The sequence below is a fragment of the Rutidosis leptorrhynchoides genome, chromosome 2, assembly GCF_046630445.1.
Source record: "Rutidosis leptorrhynchoides isolate AG116_Rl617_1_P2 chromosome 2, CSIRO_AGI_Rlap_v1, whole genome shotgun sequence".
Lineage (NCBI taxonomy): Eukaryota > Viridiplantae > Streptophyta > Magnoliopsida > Asterales > Asteraceae > Rutidosis > Rutidosis leptorrhynchoides.
Genome location: NC_092334.1, coordinates 114009710 through 114030414, shown reverse-complemented (window position 1 = coordinate 114030414; position 20705 = coordinate 114009710). Strand labels below are relative to the sequence as shown.

General features: G+C 32.3%; 1 protein-coding gene across 1 annotated transcript in view; it reads right to left on the bottom strand.

The window, feature by feature from the left end:
* Positions 1–3733: 3733 nt before the first annotated feature.
* The window catches only part of LOC139894380 (uncharacterized), a 30153-nt gene continuing 13181 nt past the window's right edge, over positions 3734–20705 (bottom strand). Inside the window, exon 2 of the mRNA XM_071877635.1 lies at positions 3734–4147. Within this exon, the coding sequence (XP_071733736.1) occupies positions 3834–4147 (314 nt within the window). The 3' untranslated portion in view covers positions 3734–3833. The remainder of the gene's footprint in view (positions 4148–20705) is intronic.

Genomic DNA, 20705 nt, shown 5'->3' with positions numbered 1-20705 from the left:
CAGTATGCAACCCGGATTGAAACGTATGTTGTTTGATTCTACACAATTCAGTGTAGAACGCGTTTAGTAACATAATTTGGTGTCAAAATCAGTCTGATATCGTCCCAGAAGCGAAACGTCAAATGAGTAACCAACTCTTTTTATATTATTTTTTTTATTTATTGTATTTGTTTACATTTGCATGTTAGGTAGTTTAAATTTCTGCATTGCATTTTATTTTCTGTTTTGCTTAAAATCCAAAAAGCCAAAAAGATTTTCAGTTTTAGTATTTTAGGGGGAGAAAATGGCAACATCAGAAAATACAAAAAAATAGAAAAATTATAAAATGGGTTACTTATTCTATGTGATGAGAGATGATTGTATTACTGAACTGACATGAATAATGTTCTGCGTACAAAAGTAAGTGATGCAGATTAGTTAACTAAGTATTGGGTATTTCTAAATTAATCTGAACTAACCGAATCTTATGATGAGGTGATCACACAAAGAACCAAGTAAATATCAAGATGAGGAAATCATGAAAAGATTTACAGCGGTTGACGGTAATCACCTAAGTACCACAGGTACATACTCTAGAGATAACTGATCGGGATATCAACAGAAGGTGAGGGTATTCCCTATTAAGACTTATACTGGAAATATTTGGTGCTCAGGTGATCAATATAAGGTGAGAACAATCTGTACCGTGTATATCAAATTCTATCGGCTTGTAATGCTTGAATCCTAATATAGAAAAGTTAGCGTACATAGAGATTAATATATTTCGAAACCAATGTATAAAAGTATATCCGACTATCATGGGCCGTCCTTGTCTTTAAGGGAAAACACCTTTGAATGATTTGAGCAATGCGCAAAGAAAAATGAAGAATGTACAACACATAAAAAAATACATTATGCGATGCAGTTCAAAATCAATAAAAATCAGAAATACAATATGCTGATCAAAGAAATATTCAAAGAATATCAAAGTCAATGTGAATGATGCTGCTCAAGAAAAACTCAAATCATTCTTAGTGTGACGCTCTCGGGTGGCTTGGATTGTTGATCCAGGGGTTCACATCGAACTGCCGAGCATCTTTTGCCTATGATATAGAATATACCCATTAAGACAAGAAGCTAGAAATATATCTACCCGTATGTAATCTAAGTTGTGCTATCACGGGTTAAAGCATGGGGCTTATAGCGTTTGTGTATGCATATCTCAGAATATTCAATATACTGTGAGACTTATCTGAGCATCTGATTTGAAAGTATAGGTTGAGATAGGAATACTCAAAATACTTTGAGAATCTCTTCCGTTCAATTAGATCAAAAATATGTGCTTGTGGTAACGGTCAGCGTCGGGATTTTCGTGCTCAATTGATTACCTAATAAATTGTGCGATCTCATGTGAGGACAGAATCTTGATCAAATCTAACATAGCGATATGTTAAAGTAATTAATGCTAACGTGATCATCAAAAAGTCTAAAAGGAAAGTTAATGAAAGCTTAATGAGGTTAATAACAATAATTAGAAGATTAATCTGTATGTACTTAATATGAAGAAATGGACGCAAATATAATGCTACTATAGTTCATGTATGATCTCAGGTTAAGATAAATAACTCCCAAAAATATGTAAAATTTCGTATGTTTGATTTCATTATGATGTAGTTTAATTCGTGCATGTTTAAGTTTATGTAAAATAAGATGTCTTGCATTGTAGTAGTTGCTTCATTACATGATTACACTGTATCTGCATACAGATTACTTTCTGTATCTTATTTGTCGCGTGCTTGCATTCATTTTATGAAAAATTCAAAAATATTTCATTGTGTTTTAGCATAAATTTATAAAATACAAAAATATTTGTCGTTTTATTTATTTTGTGGTTACTCATGTAAAATGAAATTGACGTGTCAGACTGAAAATGAGCGTTGTTTGAAAAGTTAAAGTGTTTTGAAAATGTTTTAACAATTTGTTTTGAATGTTTGTGAAGAATGTTGTGTCAAAATGGTTAAACCAGTGTGTGTTTGAACTAAATGTTTGATATGACCAACCTTTTGTCAAAATTGATATACGTACGAGCCATGTTAACTGCGAAGAAGTTAAAGTTGGAGCTTCTGGAGTTCTGATGAAGTGAAGGAATGGCGTACGTGAAAGAAAGGAATAAAGCTGCTTAATTAATCGTCTCGATGTTTATGATGTTTATGTTGTATAGAAACGAGAGATTGATTATACCTAACGTGCTCATGATTATATATGTCATTGTACTTTGTGATGTTTACATGTGCAGGTTACGAAGCTTTAGAAATATATTGAAGTTAATGTGGGGCAATCAGATTCGTCTGATTATTTATGGGCCAAACAATGTCAAATCTTAAAATTCCGCTGCGTATATGAAGATTTGAAGAGATTGAAGAACCTGAAGTCACAACAGTCATAAGTTAGGGTTAATCTGATGACTAGTGTGCTTTGAAGATTGCTGAGAATAAGTCTCCGAGTATCAACATAGATTTTACTCAAAGGTTCAACAAGTTGTATTTCTTGGTAATTGTATCGACTTGCGATTATCATTGGAATATAACAAGGATAAAGATGAAGAGAGAAGATATGTGCCAGTTAGAGGAGTTTATTGGTGCGTAAAGGGAAATCTTGTGAAACTGAAAGTAATACAACATCCGAGGGGGAGTATGATGATCCTCAAGGGAGTTTGTTGGTGTATAAATTCGAGAAAAGAAGGAATGTTGATCGAACTAGGTCCTAGGGGGAGTATGTTGGTGCATAAAAGGCCCAAGTTCGGATCAAGCACTATAAGACCCAAATGAGTATATAAGGGTGACTTAGTATTCATTTGGTGATTGATGGTTCTATAAACCCTAATCAGTTTCCAGGCGTTCTCTCATCTACAACTGAAGCAAAAACCCACCAAGTCGAATCAAGACTCTAGGGCATCGTTCTAATCCGATCCAAAACGATCCGGTTCGACTCATTCGATCCCCAACGTCAACGATTCACACAAACCTTCGATCCCAAGATCCAATCGGCTCCAACACAAACAAATAAACATCATGGTAGCGTTATATATGTCCCACGGTATTGAGGAGGCCCTTCCAACTTTGAGGTCCTAGAATGAGACAATTGTATACATTTTTTGTGGATTAATTCGTGATAGTAGGTGTATGAGTTGCTTTTAAAAAAGATACAGTATATTATATGCCAATACAAATGGAAACATATATGGACTGGTTGATTTTGAGTTCAGCTGAATGTGGGTTCAGTTGTGTGGTAGATATATGTGTGTTAATTAATACGAACACCTACCCCCAATTTCAAAACGAAACTATACATACATCTTGTTCAATATATTCAGGCTAAAAAATGAGTAACAATAGCTACTCTTCAGGACATAACTCCGGTTACATGTATAAACATTCCGGCAGCAATATGAATATTAATGAAGAATACATACCCGAAGAATCCTCACCGAGTTATCCGGCCGGCGGTAGGAGTAGCTTTCCGCATCAGGAATATCAATACGGTCCACGCGAAGTCCTGACCGGGTCAGACCCAGACGAAAGATCCGGGTCAAGGACAGATTTACGCCCTTTTTCCAAATAGTTCCAATCAGATGGTGAATCGTAGTGGTACTGTACCGGATACAATCGCTGAACATTCTTTTCAGTATGTAGAACATGTTAATCATACATTATAATTATTATTTATAAGTAATGAAGAATATTATTGAGGCCATTGATTATATATATTAGTGGGATCATTTCTCACAACACATACATTGCTACCCAATAAAACTGTGAAGAACAATATGCAGATACATATCTTGAAGCTGGAGATTAGTAGCCCGAACGAATGATAGCTCGTGATAATTCCTGTGAAATGCTTTTCATTGTGGGCCGGTATTTAGGATCTGTTTGAATGCAGGCCCGTGCTACCTGATAAACACGAGTAATCTCCATTTGAATCAAGCGGTCAGTTGGAAGAGGCAGTCGCGAATCGAGTAAATCTTGCAATAATATATTATCACCAGCACAACTGCTTAGTGTTGACAGAAGATCTCCGGGATGCTTTCCACAAATAGTCTCGAGGGTCACCACTCCAAAACTATAAACGTCACATCTTTCGGTCACAATCATGGTATATGCAAGTTCTGTATCACCAAACCAAAAATATTAATTGTTACCAAAGTTTCAACAACTAATAGATGTAATTAATGTTAAAATACAATGCAAATTTAGAATAATATGGAATTAGTATATGTATATGGGTAAAATATCTAGATATGTATATGAAAAATATCTAGATATTAAAATGTAAAGAAAAATCTTGATATTTATGTGTGTAAGAAATATCTAGATATTTATATGTATAAAAATATCTAGATATTTATATATATCCATGGAAATATCTAGTTTCTAGAAACTTCCATGGAGTAGTATAAATAGGGGTGAGGATTTCATTTGTAGAGTGTGAAGTAAGTTGTGAAGTTGTGAGAGTGAAATAAGAAGTGAGTTGTGAAGAAGAGAAGAAGAGTGTGAGTTAGCGAAAGTAGAGAAAAGAAAGCTTGTAAGTAATATTGTAATTGTAATTTAATATAAGTGTTTTTGTTAAGTTTCCCAATCAAGCCTTAGTTTGTGTTTAAGTTCTTAGTGCACTTTTGTTGTTCTTATTATATGGTCGGCTCTGCCGCCTAAGTAATACATGGTCGGTTATACCGCCTAAAGATATATGGTCGACACTGTCGCCTAAATATTATTGTGCACTAAGGATTTATAAAATTAAAGGCTAACCAACGTCAAAGTGTTGGTCAGTGAGTGAGTATAACCTAGGTCCTCTATAGTGGGTGTGTTGGGCTCATCAAAGCTTCCAACAATTGGTATCAGAGCGGATCGTTCGGGACCATCTCTAGTGGAGGAAATCATCGGTAAACGTTGGACGTTTACATCGACTTGTTTTCACCAAGGTTCTAAGGGAGATTCTGTCGGAGCACAGTTAGGAACTGTGAAAGCTCATCGGTCTGGGACCAAGCTTATTGGACGTTGGACGTCATGATGGCAGATCTTGCAAGTACGAGCAGTGGAATCAAGAGTCTCAATAACCACAACTATGGTTATTGGCGGACTTGCATAGAATCCTACCTACAAGGACAGGATTTGTGGGAAATAGTTGCTGGCAGTGACACAACGCCTCCACCGAAAGAAAATGCCGAAGCCTTGAGAAAATGGAACATCAAGGCCGGGAAGACTTTATTTATATTGAAGACTACAATCGAGGAGGATCTATTGGAGCACATCCGTGACGAGAAAACACCAAAGGCAGCTTGGGAAACTTTTGAAAAATTATTTTCAAAGAAGAATGAAGCACGCCTCCAACTCTTGGAAAATGAACTCGAAGTTATCTCACAAGGAAGTCTATCTATTTCTCAGTATTTCACCAAGGTGAAATCTATTTGTCGTGAGATATCTCAACTTGCTCCTGAAGAGAAAGTGAGTGATGTAAGGATGAAGAGAATTATCATCCATGGCTTAAGGTCCGAGTATAATGGATTTATAGCCGCTGTGAGAGGATGGACTACTCAACCATCATTAATAGAGCTGGAGAATTTATTGGCTAATCAAGAGGCATTAGCTAAGCAGATGAATGAAGTAACCATAAAAGACGGAGAAGATGCACTCTTCACCAATAAGAAGAAAGCAACATCTCGAAGACAAGATGCGATGAAAGAAAGTCAGACATATGGATGGAAGAGTCACCCAAAGTCAAAAGGCAACACTTCAGGGGGAGCTCGGGAAGCTCAACAAGGAAGAAGAGATCATCGCCAACAATACGGGGAAAATGATAAGAGAAAGAATGGTGAATGCTTCAATTGTGGCAAGAAGGGTCATTTTGCTCGAGATTGTAGATTCCCCAGAAGGCGAACTTTCGAAGGAAATGTAGCCGCCGCAAGAGATGAGAAGAAAGAGGTCACATTCGAAGCAACCATTAATGGGGAAACATGGGATGCAGAAGCTGGACTCTCTGTTGAAGCTGACATAGATGATCAAGCTCTTACAACAACTTTAAAGTCAAAAATAAACTACAAAGATGATTGGATCATCGATTCTGGGTGCTCAAATCATATGACCAACGATGGGACGAAGCTGCAAGAAATGGAGGATTACAAAGGAAAGAGAGTCGTGTTGACAGCCAACAATTCAAGGTTGTCTATTTCTCACATTGGAAAGACAATAATTCCAAGTGAAGGCGACTCTCATAAGCTCCAACTCGAGAAGGTGTATCTTGTCCCTGGCCTAAAGAAGAATTTACTGTCAGTACCACAATTAACAGCAGAAGGGAACTATGTGCTCTTTGGACCAGAAGATGTGTCCGTATTCAAGAGAGTAAAGGTGGTTGGCAATCCAGTTATGCATGGAAGAAGAATAAAATCGGTCTATGTATTATCTGCTGAAACAGCTTATGTGGATAAGACTCGAAAGAATGAGACGGCTGATCTGTGGCATGAACGTCTTGGGCATGTGGGATACAATAAGTTAAAGGACATGATGGTGAAACGCGTAGTAAATGGGCTTCCTCAAATTGATATCCGAACAGATACAATATGTGCTGGATGTTAATTTGGCAAAGATCATCAATTGCCATTCAAGGAGCCAGAGCATCAGTCCAAGACACCACTAGAGCTCATACACTCAGATGTCTTCGGCCCAGTGAAACAAACATCACTTGGAGGTATGAAATATATGGTGACATTCATTGATGACTTCTCAAGATATGTTTGGGTTTACTTCATGAAGGAGAAGTCGGAGACTTTTCTGAAGTTTAAAGAGTTCAAGAACAAGGTAGAAAGTGAGCTCAATACTAAGATCTTGTGCTTACGCACAGATAATGGAAGAGAATATTTATCGACTGAGTTCAATATGTATCTTGAGAAGCACGAGATCAGAAGGCAATTAACTTGCCTCAATACTCCACAACAGAATGGAGTGGCGGAACGCAAGAATCGTCACCTTGCCGAAACTTGTCGAAGTATGCTTCATGGTAAGAATGTACCAGGCAGATTTTGGGCCGAATGTATGAGGACGGCATCGTACGTGATTAACAGACTCCCACAAAAAAAGTTGGGATATATTTCACCATATGAAAGATTATGGAAGATCAAACCAACAGTCAACCATCTCAAAGTTTTTGGATGTGTATGCTACGTCTTCGTGCCAGATCATCTACGAAGCAAATTTGAGAAGAAGGCAATTCGGTGCATTTTTGTCGGTTATGATGAATCAAGAAAAGGATGGAGATGTTGTGATCCAAATACCGGAAAGTGCCATACTTCAAGAAATGTGGTATTTGATGAAGCGTCTTCATGGTGGTCACCTCAAAAGATAGAGCTTCCAGAATCTCATGGATTAGAAGAAGGTCCAGAAGAAAAAGAAGAACATAAAGAGCACATATCTGATCCAATTAAAGAAGGAGATGGATCGTACTCTAAGGAAACGAGTCCATGGAAAATTGGGGTACATCAATCTACATCCGAAGAGGTTCGTCCAAGCCAAATGGATGCCGAGGAGCACGTGCAAGAATTACGGAGATCAACAAGGTCGAGGAAACCTAATTCGAGGTATGCCAATGCTGCTCATGTGGATGAATCAATACCTATTGAGCCTTCCTCTTATGAAGAAGCAGCACAAAGTCAAGAATGGAAGAAAGCGATAGAAGAAGAAATTAATGCACTAAAAGAAAACCAGACATGGAGTTTAGTTCCAAAGCCAAAAGATGTAAAACCAATATCTTGTAAATGGGTTTACAAGGTGAAGACTCGATCAGATGGCTCCATTGAAAGGTATAAAGCTCGACTTGTTGCTAGAGGTTTTTCTCAACAATATGGGCTGGATTATGAAGAAACGTTTAGTCCAGTGGCAAAGATCACAACAATTCGAGCTCTACTAGCTTTAGCTACTAGCAAATCTTGGAAGTTATGGCAGATGGATGTCAAGAACGCTTTCTTACATGGAGAACTTGACAAAGACATTTATATGGAGCAACCAATAGGCTTTGAGAACAAGATCCATCCTGAGCATGTCTGCAAATTAAAGAAAGCATTATACGGCTTGAAGCAGGCTCTAAGAGCTTGGTACGGGAAGATTGGCGAGTTCTTAGTACAAAGTGGTTTCACAGTTGCTCCTTCAGATTCTAGTTTATTTGTGAAACAAGATCAAGGAAAACTAGCCATAGTGCTAGTATATGTGGATGACTTAATCATCACGGGAGATCACTATGAGGAGATCCAAAGAACAAGAGAGAATCTGTCTATCAGATTTCATATGAAGGAGCTTGGAGAACTCAAACATTTTCTTGGACTCGAAATAGAGCAGAAAAGAGAAGGATTATTTCTGGGACAACAGAAATATGCGCGAGATCTTTTACAAAAGTACGGAATGCTTAATTGCAAACCTATCTCAACTCCAATGAATCCGAATACAAAACTACGAGCAGATGAAGGAAAAAGTCTTCAAGATGTTACCATGTATCAAAAGATGGTCTGAAGTCTTATTTATCTCACACTAAGCCGGCCAGATATATCTTATGCAGTTGGAGTGGTTAGTCGATACATGAGCAATCCGAAGAAGCCTCACCTTGATGTTGTACGACGCATCTTAAGGTATGTTAAAGGCACTATTAACTTTGGTATTTTATACAAGAAAACAAAAGAATGTCAAGTGACTGGATATTGTGACGCCGATTACGCTGGAGACTATGATACACGACGATCACTGTGACGACCCGGGAATTTCCGACTAAATTTAAACTTAATCTTTATATGATTTCGATACGATAAGCAAAGTATGTAATGTTGAGTCTAGAAAATTTTGAACTGTTTCTTATATTCAATTGACCTTCGACTGCTCTCGACGATTCACGAACAACTATTTGTAAATAGATACATATATATTTATATTTATATATATATATATATATATATATATATATATATATATATATATATATATATATATATATATATATATATATAATAATTTGAAATATTATTTGATATAATATATGATTAAATTTTAAGAAATAATTATGTAAAATAATATGCGATGTAATGAAAACTACTATTATAAATATATAGATATGTATATATATATATATATATATATATATATATATATATATATATATATATATTTCTTGTAAATATATAAAGTTATATTAAATCTATTTAATATATTTGTTTTAGTAATTAGTCTTACTATTTTAAAACTGTTTATATATAGAAAGTGAATATAGTAAAAATAAATGAATTCGAGCTTAATTAGTAAACTTCAGCAACACTCGATTGATGTTTTGTTAGTGTTAATATAGGTATAGTACATGATCTGGAAGGTTTGAAATAAAAATTGGACTGTAAATCGATTACGAAGATTTTAGATTTGTTAAAAATATTTTCACATTTTTAAGTTTAAATATTAGTACTCCGTACACATAAATTGGAACAGAAAATAAACAATTATCGAACCTTTTTGATCAGGTTTCAAACAGTTAATGAGTGAAATAATTAATTATATTTAATCTAAAAGTTTGGGATTTTTAGGAACACTTTTATGTATTAACTGTTTAGCAATGGACACAATATAGACAACCGTAAATAACTGACGGCATATAACAACAAATGGTGGCTACCATGTTTTCAAACCACACGTCTTCTTTTAACTTTTAGATTAGTTAATTATTATGTTATTTATATTTATATACATAATATGTAACACATACATGCACTAACACATAATATGAATCATCACATAGTACTACTCGAATATTTTTTGCCTTTTGATTTTTGTGTGGGGTTGCAAACTAGCCAAATATCTTCTATATTACTATACAATTTAAATCCACGTGATTCCATCTATTATTGTTTTTCTGTTGGTCTCATTTGATCAACTTCCCATTAAATATATATATATATATATATATATATATATATATATATATATATATATATATATATATATATATATATATATATATATCCACCATCCTCTTCATAAACCACATAATCCAAATACCAATACCATCGACCATGAACAAACTGTCACCATTTTCGATCATCAATCACCCACAGAATCCAAAGACCCACACCATCAATCACCACCATTTACTTCATTAAAGTTTCTTATTGGGCTGCAGTTTATTATTGGGCCGAGATGTTAGGAAATAAAATGGTGATACACAATATGAAATTTGCAGCGGGTATGATAGAATGATGATGATACGTGTTAAAATATGACGATAATGGTAATGATAGAAGATAAACAGTCATAAAGTGTTAAAAGTAATTAATCGGGTAATTATAATAGAAATGAAACGGATGGAGTGATGGTTAGGGGTGCTGTCATTGAACAAGAGGTCTCGAGTTCGAGCTTGAGTTATAACATTTTTTTTAGAAGAAGAAGAAGACAGACAGTTGTATTAGGATAAATCGATTTGGTGTAGCAATTAAATCAGAAGTGAGGTGACAAAGGAATGGTTAAAGGATGTTATCGGGTTAGCGGGACGTCGGGATTCAAACCTGGACTTGGGCATTTTTTTTTTTAGGGCTACTCTTTGAGGTAGTAATTACTATTACCATTATTATTATTATTATTATTATTATTATTATTATTATTATTATTATTATTATTATTATTATTATTATTATTATTATTATTATTATTATTATTGTTATTACTATTATTATATGTATTATTATTAGTAGTATAATTATTATTATTATCATTTTTATTATTACTATTATTATTTTAATTATTATTATTATCAATATTATTATCATTATAAGTATTATTATTTTTAATATCATAATTATTATTATTATCATTATTAAGTATATTTACTAATGATATTATCATAAAATAATACAACTTTTTATTTATTTTTATTAATATTATTTTATCAAATGATTCTTAACTATATAACACTATAGTTAATACATATAACAAAGCTATATTAACATTTAATAATAAATACTAATTATTTATTTAAAGTACATAAAATAGAAATATTTAAATTAGTTATTAATGAAATATATAATTTATTAAAATAGCAATTATATCATTAATAATATATAAACTTGTTCGATTACAATTATATGTGTTAATATATATATAAATGATATAGGTTTCGTGAATCCGAGGTCAACCCTGCATTGTTCAATTTCGTCGTATGAATATTTTTACTACAAAATATCGTATTGTGAGTTTCATTACTCCCTTTTTTAAATGCTTTTGCAATATACATATTTTTGGGACTGAGAATACATGCGCTGCTTTTATAATTGTTTTACGAAATAGACACAAGTAATCGAAACTACATTCTATGGCTGGATTATTAAACCGAATATGCCCCTTTTTATTAAGTCTGGTAATCTAAGAATTAGGGAACAGACACCCTAATTGACGCGAATCCTAAAGATAGATCTATCGGGCCCAACAAGCCCCATCCAAAGTACCGGATGCTTTAGTACTTCGAAATTTATATCATGTCCGAAGGAGGATCCCGGAATGATGGGGATATTCTTATATGCATATTGTGAATGTCGGTTACCAGGTGTTCAATTCATATGAATGATTATTTTTGTCTCTATGCATGAGACGTATATTTATGAGAAATGAAAATCTTGTGGTCTATTAAAATGATGGAACTGTTTATTTATGTTAAACTAATGAACTCACCAACCTTTTGGTTGACACTTGAAAGCATGTTTATTCTAAGGTACGAAAGAAATCTTCCGCTGTGCATTTGCTCATTTTAGAAACATTACTTGGAGTCATTCATGGCATATTTCAAAAGACGTTGCATTCGAGTCGTTGAGTTCATCAAGATTATTATTAAGTCAATTATAGTTGGATATATTATGAAAGAGTATGCATGCCGTCAACTTTCAATGTAAATGAAAGTTTTTCTTTTTAAAATGAATGCAATGTTTTACAAATGTATCATATAGAGGTCAAGTACATCGCGATGTAACCAACTACTGTGAATCGTTTATAATCGATATGGACTTCGTCCAGATGGATTGGGACGGGTCGTTAGAGTTGGTATCAGAGCGGTGATCTTAGCGAACCAGGTCTTGCATTAGTGTGTCTAACTGATAGTTGTTTAGATGCATTAGTGAGTCTGAACTTCGACCGTGTCTGCATCTCAAAAGTTTTGCTTATCATTTCGTGTCGAAAATTACCTGCTTATCATTCTTAGGGAATCACTTGCTTATCATCCTTAGTCTAGACACATCTTATTGCATTAATTACATGTTTATTTTATAGACAAAATTCATATCTTAGCATATCTGCTAATTCACATCTTAGCGTAGCTGTTACTGTAGACTTTGCTTGACAGTTTTCGTAGATTCCTCTGTAATTTATGGGATTTTAGTATTACATATGCATATGTGAATTATGTATTGTAGTGTACTAATCTACATCCTATTCTATTTCTTATCTAAAATCCTTCATCTGATCGTACGAGATGAATCCCTCAACCAGTTCGAGTACTTTAGATTCTGATAGCTATTCCGATAGTTATTCCGACAGTTATTTCAACATAGAGTTTCACTCGAGCTCTGAAAGCAGAGTCACCAGAATGAATCAACCAATCATCCATCCCCAATTGATCTGATGGGTTCGTAGTCGACTTAATCAATGGAGACGCGAAGAAGGCGATTCTTTTCACCAACCGAATTTACCTCTTGACGAAGAACCCGAAGTACTTACCGGTGAACCAGTCCGAAACACCATTTTCACCCTCATTTCCCGAATATCTCGCCACGATTATATTCTATCTAAAATTCTAAACTTTATTCATTCGCCCGTTCTTACAAACAATCATCCCGGAGTAATAAGTCAACGAACTACTCGCCCGAGTTGTAGCCTTGAAAAATATGGTGCAAAATGTACCAGCTTCAGCAACATCAACGGCACCAACAGTACCATCAACATCAATACCAGTACCATCAACAATCCATGCCTCAATATCTCATTCTATACCTCGAATATAATCATCGTACTACGTATCGTTCTATCTATTTTATCTTCGTTCGACATGGCGATTATGTAATCTCTAATGTTTTAGAGATTATATATTCTTATTCTAACGGTAAATCAAATGAGATTAATATTATATTAACTCATTTAATCCATAATTACATCTGAATATATATATATATATATATATATATATATATATATATATATATATATATATATATGTATATGTTTTCATAAAAATTGTAATTAAAAATTCTTTTGTACAAACTGTTAATGGTGAAAATATTTTAACGGGTAGGTAATACCCGAGGAATATTTAGATTTCACATTAATAAGTTACACTGTACATTCTTCGAATTTGATTCAACGATCATTTACTATTCAATTTACAATCATCGATATACATATCCGTTCACCAAAGAATAACTATTTTCATTCAAATTCCATTTGATATTTGGATTTTGATCTATCAGAATCCAACAAGTGGTATAATGAAGAAATAATGGACACAATAAAAATTGATTAGAAACAGACTAATTAACAATATGAAATTTTGTTAAGAAACCATGCTAACAAGATCCTAACTAATTGTTCCTAGCTAACTGTTAATTCCGTATTACATTTTATTTTATCGCAGTTTATTTATCGCAATTTATATTCTCGCAATTTTATTTATCGTCATTTAATTTCTGTTATTTATTTTACGCACTTTAAATATCGGGACACGTATACAAGGTTTTGACATATCATATCGACGCATATATATATATATATATATATATATATATATATATATATATATATATATATATATATATATATATATATATATATATATATATATATATATATATATATATATATATATATACATTATTTGGAATAACCATAGACACTCTATATACAGTAATGCGGGAGTTAGCTATACAGGGTTGAGGTTGATTCTACAATAATATATATAATTTGAGTTGTAATCGAGTCTAAGACGTATACGGGTCATGATACGTATTAATTAATTCAAATATTATAAATTAAACTATATATGAATTATTAGACTGTTAACTGTGGACTATCAACTGTGGACTAATAACATTGAATAATTAAAATGAATTAAAATATTGATTATAACATATTAAACTAAACAATTCTTCAAGTTTGCCACTTGATTTCATCTTAAACCTCATTTGTATCTTGACGATTACAATCTACGTTCAAACATTTCATGATTCTTGAAAACACCTCAACCGAAATGATAAACCAACCGCACTTTATCTACGGAAAAAAAGATTGATGCATATAGTTATGCACATGAGAAACTCTCGGCAATTGAGTAAACGTTTAAAACGTAGCTATGCTAATTCCTTAGTGTTATTATTACCCAAAATAACTTGGAAATTCATTTCAAAGTAGCAAATTTTGTCACAGCTCCAACAAGTCAACATCGACTTTTCGTTCGAAATAACCTTATTATAACCTTGATATATATGTGTGCTCTTTTATTGTTAACTGGGAACCTTTTATATTCCACCATACTACCATCAGCGTTTAATCATGTAAAAACACAATTCTCCTGAAACACCTCGGATTGATAACCGACGATTCAGATATGGCTGCATTAAATGCAGACGAAACAGTAAAATTATAGATGGCCTAAGTGGCCAAGAGGTTGATGATAAAGAATGGAGTGTTGGGAACGCTCGATTAAAAGTTTGGTACTGAAAAACGGATTGAGCTAACCATGAAAGAGACCAAGGACAAATACAAGGACCAAACCCTATATTCAAAGAATCCAGGTAATTCTGGATCCGTCGAAATCTTTAGAGAATATCTTATTCCGAAGTCATGTTAAAATCTTGCGGAAAATTTTTCTTCATCAACCTTCGAATTTAGAAATTCCAAAATATCATCATAAATATCTTCGATATTTCTGAGGATATTTTCATAAATATTCTTGTTCGAAATTATCTACCTCTTCGTGTTTTCTGTATTCCATTATATTGAAAATTTCTAAAAAATCTAAGTATAAATTATGAATGAATTGTGGAGAAGTGTTGGGAATTGAAGCATGAGTTAGTATAATATAATGGCGCTTGGCCAACGTGATTATATTATAGTAAGTCATGCTGGAAGTTCTATTGGAACATGATGATTCACAGATCATAACGTCATCATGTGCCATGTTACATAACTCTTTCATTCTACTTAACTCCTAAACATATCAAGAAAATGTATTCTTGGTGGTTCTATATTCCGTGATATTGATAAATTTGAAAATCAAATCGTGCTATCACGCTCCTTTCTAGAACATTATAATCATTCGGAACTCTATCTCTACAAATTCTGGACCATTATTCGCTTGACTTGAAGTCGAGAAGAGAAAACAAAAGTATAGAGCTTCGAAATATAAGGGAGAATATAAATCCCGATAACAACACATAAATTACAAACCGTGTATATCAATGTTTATCGCAACATAAAGACACGGGAAAATTAAAAACACTATAACCCCAAGGGCGAAGTAGAAGAAAGCAGACTCCTCTGGTGGAAGTTGGAAAAGGAGAAGGAATATTCCGATAGTAAGGGTGAGGACAATGATCAGAACTGGATTAAGCATTTTCATAATCTTTTGAATTTAGGAATTTAGTATAGGAGTGGAAAATAATGGAACGGAAAAGGTAAATTTATAGTGAAAATATCAGACAACGCAATCGAGGCAGATGGTCGCATTTAATTAAAGAGATCCTCATTTCATTATTCACCGAAGAATCAAATCTTATAGATTTCGAAGATTTTCTTCAAATCCCTTGAATTCCGAAATTCAATCAAAACAACGTCAAAAGTTATGATGAAAATTGTCATTTTCATTTCACTATTTAGTGATAGCTTCACTCGTACGCTTCACATAATCGAGTTGTTTTATCTATATTATTCAATAATGATAAAACTCTATTTATCATCTCATATTCGTCAGGAAAACATTCTAATTGTTAGCCATGACGACCTCACTCAAATTTCGGGACGAAATTTCTTTAACGGGTAGGTACTGTGACGACCCGGGAATTTCCGACTAAATTTAAACTTAATCTTTATATGATTTCGATACGATAAGCAAAGTATGTAATGTTGAGTCTAGAAAATTTTGAACTGTTTCTTATATTCAATTGACCTTCGACTGCTCTCGACGATTCACGAACAACTATTTGTAAATAGATACATATATATTATATATATATATATATATATATATATATATATATATATATATATATATATATATATATATATATATATATATATAATAATTTGAAATATTATTTGATATAATATATGATTAAATTTTAAGAAATAATTATGTAAAATAATATGCGATGTAATGAAAACTACTATTATAAATATATAGATATGTATGTATATATATATATATATATATATATATATATATATATATATATATATATATATATATATGTATATATAAATATTTCTTGTAAATATATAAAGTTATATTAAATCTATTTAATATATTTGTTTTAGTAATTAGTCTTACTATTTTAAAACTGTTTATATATAGAAAGTGAATATAGTAAAAATAAATGAATTCGAGCTTAATTAGTAAACTTCAGCAACACTCGATTGATGTTTTGTTAGTGTTAATATAGGTATAGTACATGATCTGGAAGGTTTGAAATAAAAATTGGACTGTAAATCGATTACGAAGATTTTAGATTTGTTAAAAATATTTTCACATTTTTAAGTTTAAATATTAGTACTCCGTACACATAAATTGGAACAGAAAATAAACAATTATCGAACCTTTTTGATCAGGTTTCAAACAGTTAATGAGTGAAATAATTAATTATATTTAATCTAAAAGTTTGGGATTTTTAGGAACACTTTTATGTATTAACTGTTTAGCAATGGACACAATATAGACAACCGTAAATAACTGACGGCATATAACAACAAATGGTGGCTACCATGTTTTCAAACCACACGTCTTCTTTTAACTTTTAGATTAGTTAATTATTATGTTATTTATATTTATATACATAATATGTACCACATACATGCACTAACACATAATATGAATCATCACATAGTACTACTCGAATATTTTTTGCCTTTTGATTTTTGTGTGGGGTTGCAAACTAGCCAAATATCTTCTATATTACTATACAATTTAAATCCACGTGATTCCATCTATTATTGTTTTTCTGTTGGTCTCATTTGATCAACTTCCCATTATATATATATATATATATATATATATATATATATATATATATATATATATATATATATATATATATATATCCACCATCCTCTTCATAAACCACATAATCCAAATACCAATACCATCGACCATGAACAAACTGTCACCATTTTTGATCATCAATCACCCACAGAATCCAAAGACCCACACCATCAATCACCACCATTTACTTCATTAAAGTTTCTTATTGGGCTGCGGTTTATTATTGGGCCGAGATGTTAGGAAATAAAATGGTGATACACAATATGAAATTTGCAGCGGGTATGATAGAATGATGATGATACGTGTTAAAATATGACGATAATGGTAATGATAGAAGATAAACAGTCATAAAGTGTTAAAAGTAATTAATCGGGTAATTATAATAGAAATGAAACGGATGGAGTGATGGTTAGGGGTGCTGTCATTGAACAAGAGGTCTCGAGTTCGAGCTTGAGTTATAACATTTTTTTTAGAAGAAGAAGAAGACAGACAGTTGTATTAGGATAAATAGATTTGGTGTAGCAATTAAATCAGAAGTGAGGTGACAAAGGAATGGTTAAAGGATGTTATCGGGTTAGCGGGACGTCGGGATTCAAACCTGGACTTGGGCATTTTTTTTTTAGGGCTACTCTTTGAGGTAGTAATTACTATTACCATTATTATTATTATTATTATTATTATTATTATTATTATTATTATTATTATTATTATTATTATTATTATTATTATTATTATTATTACTATTATTATATGTATTATTATTAGTAGTATAATTATTATTATTATCATTTTTATTATTACTATTATTATTTTAATTATTATTATTATCAATATTATTATCATTATAAGTATTATTATTTTTAATATCATAATTATTATTATTATCATTATTAAGTATATTTACTAATGATATTATCATAAAATAATACAACTTTTTATTTATTTTTATTAATATTATTTTATCAAATGATTCTTAGCTATATAACACTATAGTTAATACATATAACAAAGCTATATTAACATTTAATAATAAATACTAATTATTTATTTAAAGTACATAAAATAGAAATATTTAAATTAGTTATTAATGAAATATATAATTTATTAAAATAGCAATTATATCATTAATAATATATAAACTTGTTCGATTACAATTATATGTGTTAATATATATATATATAAATGATATAGGTTTCGTGAATCCGAGGTCAACCCTGCATTGTTCAATTTCGTCGTATGAATATTTTTACTACAATATATCGTATTGTGAGTTTCATTACTCCCTTTTTAAATGCTTTTGCAATATACATATTTTTGGGACTGAGAACACATGCGCTGCTTTTATAATTGTTTTACGAAATAGACACAAGTAATCGAAACTACATTCTATGGCTGGATTATTAAACCGAATATGCCCCTTTTTATTAAGTCTGGTAATCTAAGAATTAGGGAACAGACACCCTAATTGACGCGAATCCTAAAGATAGATCTATCGGGCCCAACAAGCCCCATCCAAAGTGCCAGATGCTTTAGTACTTCGAAATTTATATCATGTCCGAAGGAGGATCCCGGAATGATGGGGATATTCTTATATGCATATTGTGAATGTCGGTTACCAGGTGTTCAATCCATATGAATGATTATTTTTGTCTCTATGCATGAGACGTATATTTATGAGAAATGAAAATCTTGTGGTCTATTAAAATGATGGAAATGTTTATTTATGTTAAACTAATGAACTCACCAACCTTTTGGTTGACACTTGAAAGCATGTTTATTCTCAGGTACGAAAGAAATCTTTCGCTGTGCATTTGCTCATTTTAGAAACATTACTTGGAGTCATTCATGGCATATTTCAAAAGACGTTGCATTCGAGTCGTTGAGTTCATCAAGATTATTATTAAGTCAATTATAGTTGGATATATTATGAAAGAGTATGCATGCCGTCAACTTTCAATGTAAATGAAAGTTTGTCTTTTTAAAATGAATGCAATGTTTTACAAATGTATCATATAGAGGTCAAGTACCTCGCGATGTAACCAACTACTGTGAATCATTTATAATCGATATGGACTTCGTCCAGATGGATTGGGATGGGTCGTTAGAATCAACAACTGGATACATGTTTAGTCTTGGATCGGGAGTAATATCATGGTGCAGCAAGAGACAACCAACTGTATCCTTATCAAGCACCGAAGCAGAATATCGATCGGCAGCATCAGCAACACAAGAAATTACTTGGTTGAAGCAGATAATGGAAGATCTTCATCAATCAACAGATTATCAAGTAAAGCTTTTCTACGATAACTTATCAGCTATACGTCTAGCAGAAAATCCAGTCTTTCATGCGAGGACAAAACATATAGAAGTGCACTATCACTATGTTCGCGAGAAGGTCCTTGAAGGGGAGATCAAGATGGTGCCAACAAAGACAGATGAACAAGTAGCAGATATATTCACCAAGAGCCTAAGTAAACCGAAGTTTACAAAATTCAGAGAAGCACTTGGAATGGTCTGCAAGACATCGTTGGAAGAAAATTTGCATTGAGGAGTGTTAAAATACAATGCAAATTTAGAATAATATGGAATTAGTATATGTATATGGGTAAAATATCTAGATATTAATATGTATATGAAAAATATCTAGATATTAAAATGTAAAGAAAAATCTAGATATTTATGTGTGTAAGAAATATCTAGATATTTATATGTATAAAAATATCTAGATATTTATATATATCCATGGAAATATCTAGTTTCTAGAAACTTCCATGGAGTAGTATAAATAGGGGTGAGGATTTCATTTGTAGAGTGTGAAGTAAGTTGTGAAGTTGTGAGAGTGAAATAAGAAGTGAGTTGTGAAGAAGAGAAGAAGAGTGTGAGTTAGAGAAAGTAGAGAAAAGAAAGCTTGTAAGTAATATTGTAATTGTAATTTAATATAAGTGTTTTTGTTAAGTTTCTCAATCAAGCCTTAGTTTGTGTTTAAGTTCTTAGTGCACTTTTGTTGTTCTTATTATATGGTCGGCTCTGCCGCCTAAGTTGTCATAACCCGTCCTTAACCATAAGAACGTGTTAGATAACGTATGATTTCATTGCGAGGTATTGACCTCTATATGCGACATTTTTAAAAAGGAAAACTGCATATATTATACATTACAAACCAAACCATTATTTTTGTTACAAGCTTTAGACAATAAAAAGATGATTATCGTTTAACGATAATCTTCGACTTACAAACTTTACAAATGATAATAACAACACGATTTCTAGCATATTTTACAACACACGTCCTCGGATATGCAGTTTTATTTTTGACACAAATATGAGTACGCATGATCCTGCTTAGATTCAACATAATGCAGCGGAAGCTTTAATTATCACCTGAGAATAAACATGTTTAAAAAACGTCAACATAAAGT